This window comes from Myotis lucifugus, unplaced genomic scaffold (assembly GCF_000147115.1).
Source record: "Myotis lucifugus unplaced genomic scaffold, Myoluc2.0 scaffold_9805, whole genome shotgun sequence".
Classification (NCBI taxonomy): Eukaryota; Metazoa; Chordata; class Mammalia; order Chiroptera; family Vespertilionidae; genus Myotis; species Myotis lucifugus.
This window is the reverse complement of record NW_005880853.1, coordinates 1-6113: the sequence shown is the minus strand read 5'-3', so window position 1 is coordinate 6113 and position 6113 is coordinate 1. Positions and strand designations below refer to the sequence as shown.

Below are 6113 nucleotides of genomic sequence, written 5' to 3'. Positions count from 1 at the left end.
AGTACATGTCAGAGCAGGTCATATTTGAGCTGAAAAACAGGTGAGTGAGGATCATGCGGAAAAGATTTCAGGCAGAAGGCACTGCTAGTTTATAGGGCGGGAGGGGGGCGGGAGGATAGCCAGGAGGCCAGTGAGTCTGTGCCTCCGAGAAATACCAGAGTCTAGAGGATGACACTGGCCTGTCACTGGCCAAGTTCCCTCCTGTCCTTCCCTCCCGGGAGGAGGACTTCCCCAGCTCCCTGGGGGAGGCAGGGCCAAGCTGCCGGCTTCACGCAGGAGAGAAACCGAGGCCCCTGTCCCCGCCCCGGGCTGCCGCAGTCCCGGGGCCTCTTTCCCGAGAAAGCGCTCCTGGCTGCTCAGAGCGGCCTGAGAATCCCACCGTGAGCAGCCGTGGCCTGGGGAAGCCCCGTCCATCGGGCAGTGTGGCCGCAGGCGGGCGTGCCCGTGGCCTGGCTAACCCACTCACACACAGTGCTAGCCTTGCCCTCTGTCTGGTGGTGAGGACAGGGCACCCGGCTCCGTGCCAACGTCTGCCGTCTGCGGCTGTCCTGAGCTCGCCTGGCCCCACCGCCCGCTCATTAACCCTTTGAGGTCCTGCGGGCGCTGGCCCCGCCCTGGCATCAGCCCGACCAGAGCAGACGCTTTGATGCCGCCACACTCGCTGGCTCCTGCCCGCTGTCCTTTCACTGGGGCCCAGGCCTTGCGGGATTGCCGAGGCGTCAGGGCTTCAGCTTTGGGTGTGGCCCCCTCTGCTGACCCACCTGTCCCTTTCTCCTCCCAGCAAGTCAGCAACTAGATCCGTGGTCGGGCGCGCACGTACAGTGCGATTGAAACTTCGTGGCCCACGCGCAGAAGTCGGTATTTTGTGGAAGAGCCACACTCGAGGGGCCAAAGAGCCGCATGTGGCTCGCGAGCCGCAGTTTGCCGAGCCACAGTTTGCCGACCACTGAACTAAATAACTAGATCCCGGCCGGTGTGGCTCAGTGGTTGAGCATCGCCCTATGAACCAGGAAGTCACAGTCTGATTCCCAGTCAGGGCACATGCCCGGGTTGCGGGCTCGATCCCCAGTGTGGGGCATGTAGGAGGCAGCCCATCAATGCTTCTCTCTCATCATTGATGTTTCTCTCCCTCTCCCTCTCCCTTCCTCTCTGAAATCAATAAAAACATATATAAAGTCAGGGACTAGAGAGGAAGCTAAGTGCTCCCTGGAGGCGAGGCCGGGGATGAAGATGACCGAGTGGTGGGGGACCCCCTCTGCCAAGGGGCGTGTGACTGGATGGTCTCCAGGGCCCTAACTGCTGCCCTGCCCCCGCCCACAGAGCTGAAGGCCACGGGCACTGCCCACTTCTTCAACTTCCTGCTCAACACCACGGACTACCGCATCCTGCTCAAGGACGAGGACCACGACCGCATGTACGTGGGCAGCAAGGACTACGTGCTGTCCCTGGACCTGCACGACATCAACCGCGAGCCCCTCATCGTAAGGGCCAGCCCAGACGGGAGGGGGGTGCGGGGCGCGGGGCGAGGGGCAGGGGCTGTCCCGCAGGCCGCACCTGACCCCCGTGTCCGGCAGATCCACTGGGCGGCCTCCCCGCAGCGCATTGAGGAGTGCGTGCTCTCAGGCAAGGATGGCAACGTGAGTGCGTGCGGTGGGGGTGGGGGGGGCCCGCGGGGGAGGGGGCGGCGGGCAGGGGCTCCCGGGAGGCAGGGGGCCAGGCAGGCACGTGGGTACCTCCCGGCTTTCCGTCCGGCCCCAGGGTGAGTGCGGGAACTTCGTCAGGCTCATCCAGCCCTGGAACCGAACACACCTGTACGTGTGTGGGACTGGCGCCTACAACCCCATGTGCACCTATGTAAACCGTGGCCGCCGGGCTCAGGTAAGCCTGCACACCCCCGCCCCCCCGAGCTGCTCCCATCGGAGGCTCCATCCAGGGTTCTGATGGGAGGAGGGGCATGAGCCCCTGTGACCCTGGGTGAGTGACCTCTTTCGCCCCTCAGCCTCAGTTTCCTCGCCTGAAAATGGGCTCATAGTGCCTTTCTCATAGGTCGGTGTGAGGAGGAGGCAGTGAGCTAACTCCCAAAGCTCTTAGCACGTGCCTGGCACGTGGCAGGCACCCGCTCCACACGTGGCAGCGGTTCCCTGGGCTGTGCCTGCGGATGGTGCCCGCAGCCCAGCCAGGGGCCTGGCGGGGCCTCAGCGTCAGGAGGCCGGACGCCTGGGCCAGCTCCTGCCACTCCGCCGGGGATGGGGGGTTGGGGGGGAGCTGCCCCTTCCCCAGCTCTGCCCACCCTGCCCGCTTCTGCCCTTTTCCATTTCCATGTGGGCACGTGTGTGGCTGGCGTGACCTCGTAGAGTGTCTGTAAGAGTGTCTGGACCTAGGGGCACGTGTGTGCAGGTGTGCACCAAGTTGTGTGTATGTGTGCACGCACAGGCGCATCTATGTACTCTGGGGGCCCAGGTGCTCACGTGTGTTCCTGGCGTGTGTGGTGTGAGAGGCTGGCAGCCCGAGCCCGCTCCCCCAGCCCCTGCCACCCCCGGCTCTAACCCCTGTTCCTCGTCTCCTCAGGCCACGCCCTGGACCCAGATGCAGGTGGTCAGAGGCCGAGGCAGCAGAGCCACGGACGGTGCCCTCCGCCCGACGCCCACAGCCCCACGCCAGGTGGGCTTATTCCTCCAGGCCCACGCCAGGCAGCCCTGCCTCTGAGCTGAGCTCCTCCTGGGCCCGGCCTTCCTGCCAGGACCCTGTGCCCAGGCCAGGGTGCCCTACCTCTGTGCCCCTCCCAGCCCCTCCCCTGCAGGGACTCTGACGGCCCCAGTGGGATTCATGTCCGCTTGTGTGCACCCCGCAGGCGAGAAATCATGAAGCCACCAGGTGGGGAAGACGGGAGCCTGGGGACAGCCATGCCTGAGCCCTCAGGATACATGTGTGTAGACATGCATGAGCACATGCCAACATACATGTGGGCACACATTTGCTCTCAAGCCCACACCTTGCTCAGCACCCGAGTGAGAACATGGCACATGTGTGCAGTCCGGCATCTCTCTCAGGGGTCCGTGCCCCGGGCCTCCGTGGGTCCCCGGTCGGCACAGGGGCGGGAGGGGCAGAGCTGTCTGTCACTGATCCTGACCTGGGACGGGGCTGGGGGCTGGGGCTGGGCAGGGGCGGGCAGGGGGCCAGGGGCTGCCGGTGAATGAGAGCAGATGGTCGCGAACACGTGTGTCTGTGGCGGGCAGTACAGAGAATGGGGACCGTCGGACTGCGTGTGCGCCAGCGTGTGAACAGTGGGCGCCGTGTGCCTCAGTGAGCGTGCCCAGCCGTGTGTGCAGCTGCAGTGAGCGTGCCCAGCTGTGTGTGCAGCTGCAGTGAGCGTGCCCGGCCGTGTGTGCAGCCCCATGTGTGCTGGATGTCGCGTGTGCAGAGTGAAACTGGAGACGGGCCTGTGCACACCTCCCATCACCTCCCCCGCCACCCGCTGCACCTCCTGCCTCTGCGCCTCTCCTCTCCCTCCTCCTCCCAGGAGCTCCTCCCGGTCCCGTGCCTTCACCAGCCTCCCTCCTGGCATCTGCGGGGCAGGGCGGGAGGCTCTGTGAATTCCATGTGGTTTGGGCGGGACCCTTCCATGCCTGGCTCCCTGGGGAGACCTGGAGGCCCGGGGGGGGGAGGGGGGGCAGGCAGAAGGCCGTGGCCTATTAGTCGGTCCTGAGGACCACGGGTGCGGCACAAAGCCTGGGGCACGGTGACCTCGGAGCCCTCTGACCTGGTGGGACCAGATGGCAAAAGACAGGACCTTTGGCCGGTGCCCCTGCCCTGACCAGGCGGCTGTCCTCCTGGGCCCAGGGCAGACAGCCACAGCTCAGTCTTCCTGACCCAGTGGGCGTGGAGGGGCTTCAGCCCTGTGAGCCCGCCCCGTGCCCTTCTCGTGGCCCCCAAAGCAGAGCGCTCAGACCTGGGTCCGGGCAGCGCCTCCCTGGGAACCTGCAGTGTGGCCCTGCCCTGGGCCTCCTGGCTGGACGGAGTTCAAACCCCGGGATCTGGGGAGTGAAGGGCGGTGGCTTCAGGGTAACCCTAGGCTGTTGACCTTGCCCTTCCTTTCGGCCGTGGGACCGGCCTGGGATGCTGAGCCGCCCTCTGCCCTGCAGGATTACATCTTCTACCTGGAGCCCGAGAGACTCGAGTCAGGGAAGGGCAAGTGTCCATACGACCCCAAGCTGGACACAGCCTCAGCCCTCATCAGTGAGTGCCCGCCCCACCCTGTCCTACAGCCCGGAAGTGTGGCCTCTACTTACCCCAGGGACATGCTGGCCCTGAACCCCCCAGTGGGCCCCACCTGGTGGGGAGAGGGCTACAGACAGACCCCAGTGTGAGTGAGCTGAGGGGCAGAGACTGGGCAGATGGTGTGGAGGGGTCAGATCCCACCCTGCAATCCAGTGTGGCCGCGGGCTGCCTGGAGGAGAGGACGGACAGGCTGAGTCAGTATAGGGGGTATAAGGGGGGCTAGGGGTGGTCCATAATCCCATCACATGTCCTCGGTTTGCCTGGGAGGCTGGGAGAGGCCGACGGGGGGCACCCATGGGGATTTCTGGCCCCGTGACCTGCTGGGGGAGTGTTTTGGTCTAGCCAGGTGTCTGGGGGCGTTGGGGGAATGTTCTCTGAGGAGGGGTCCTGTCTGGGCCTCAGGAGCAGCTGCTGCCCCTGCCCAGAGCCCCCCGCTGACCCTGGTCCCTGCACGGTGCCTGTCCTCTGGCTGCCCACCCCAGTCTGCCTCTCGGAGCAGCTGCTGGGCACCGTGCCACCTCCGCGGTGCCAGGCCCTGGAGCAGGGGATGGGCATTTTCCTCCCATCGTGGCGAGTGAGAAGGTCCTAGCCGGACGGTAGAGGCTGCGGGGACAGGGCCTGCCCTGAGGCTGGAGGCGAGACTGGGGGCTGGCTGGGTAATGCCTCCAGGTGTTTTGTGAGCCCAATGTCAGCACTTTTGGGGCGGAGCTGTTATTAAAAGTTAAATTATATGAAGTTACAATTAAATCAGTTACTTTAAAAAAGGTACATGCACTCGAAGCTCGTTGCTTCCTGATACCTTACAGTTCACTGTTCTCCTGCTCCTGAGGGTGCTGGCCTGTGCGCACCTGTGGGTGGAAATGCTGTGAGCAGTGTGGGCCTCCCCCGGGCTGGCAGCTTCTCCCCCAGAAACGGGCTCTGGCTCTGATCAGAGCTCCTTGCAGCTGAAGCCCCGTCTCCCAGGGCCCTGACCCGCATTGCCAGGCACCCACTCACCAGGGCCCTGGGCAGCCCAGGGAGACAGGCCTGCCCTGCAGGTCACGTGGGCTCCTGACATCGCCCGGGTCCTGGCAAAGGGCGGCCCCTGACGACCCTCCCGCCCACAGACGAGGAGCTCTACGCTGGCGTGTACATCGACTTCATGGGCACGGACGCGGCCATCTTCCGCACCCTCGGCAAGCAGACGGCCATGCGCACGGACCAGCACAACTCCCGCTGGCTCAACGGTGAGGCCTCCCGCCAGCCCAGGGCAGGGACAGGTCTGGGATGTCGCGGGGATCCCCAGCTCTGTGCCTGGGGGGGAGTCGGGGTGCTCCTGGATCTGGCGGGGGGCGGGTGGAGGGCTGCCCCGCTGACCCCGCGCGCCCGCAGACCCCTCGTTCATCCACGCGGAGCTCATCCCCGACAGCGCGGAGCGCAACGACGACAAGTTGTACTTCTTCTTCCGCGAGCGCTCGGCCGAGGCGCCGCAGAGCCCCGCCGTGTACGCCCGCATCGGGCGCATCTGCCTGGTAGGCGGCCTTCCCGACCCGACAGCCCTTCTCCTCGGGCAGGGCAGGGGCAGGGCAGGGGCAGGGCAGGGGCAGGGGGTGGGGACGGGTGGGGACCGGTGGGCAGGGCAGGGGCGTGGGGACGGGTGCCCGGGTCCGACCAGCCCTGCCCCGCCCCCCGCCCCCAGAATGACGACGGCGGCCACTGCTGCCTGGTCAACAAGTGGAGCACGTTCCTGAAGGCGCGGCTGGTGTGCTCCGTGCCCGGCCACGACGGCATCGAGACGCACTTCGATGAGCTCCGTGAGTCCCGGGGCGGGGCCTGGGCGCCTGGGGTGGGTCCTA

The 6113-nt window shown here is 65.9% G+C and overlaps 1 protein-coding gene across 1 annotated transcript; it reads left to right on the top strand.

Moving 5' to 3' along the window:
• Window positions 1–1192: 1192 nt before the first annotated feature.
• Window positions 1193–6103, top strand: SEMA3F (semaphorin 3F; the record flags this gene model as incomplete). The annotated part of the gene is made up of 8 exons (XM_006109437.3): window positions 1193–1481; window positions 1575–1637; window positions 1759–1878; window positions 2569–2661; window positions 4143–4236; window positions 5385–5504; window positions 5650–5789; window positions 5957–6103. Coding segments are annotated over exons 1-8 (981 nt in total), but the record flags the coding sequence as incomplete, so codon positions are not given.
• Between the last annotated feature and the right edge of the window lie 10 nt (window positions 6104–6113).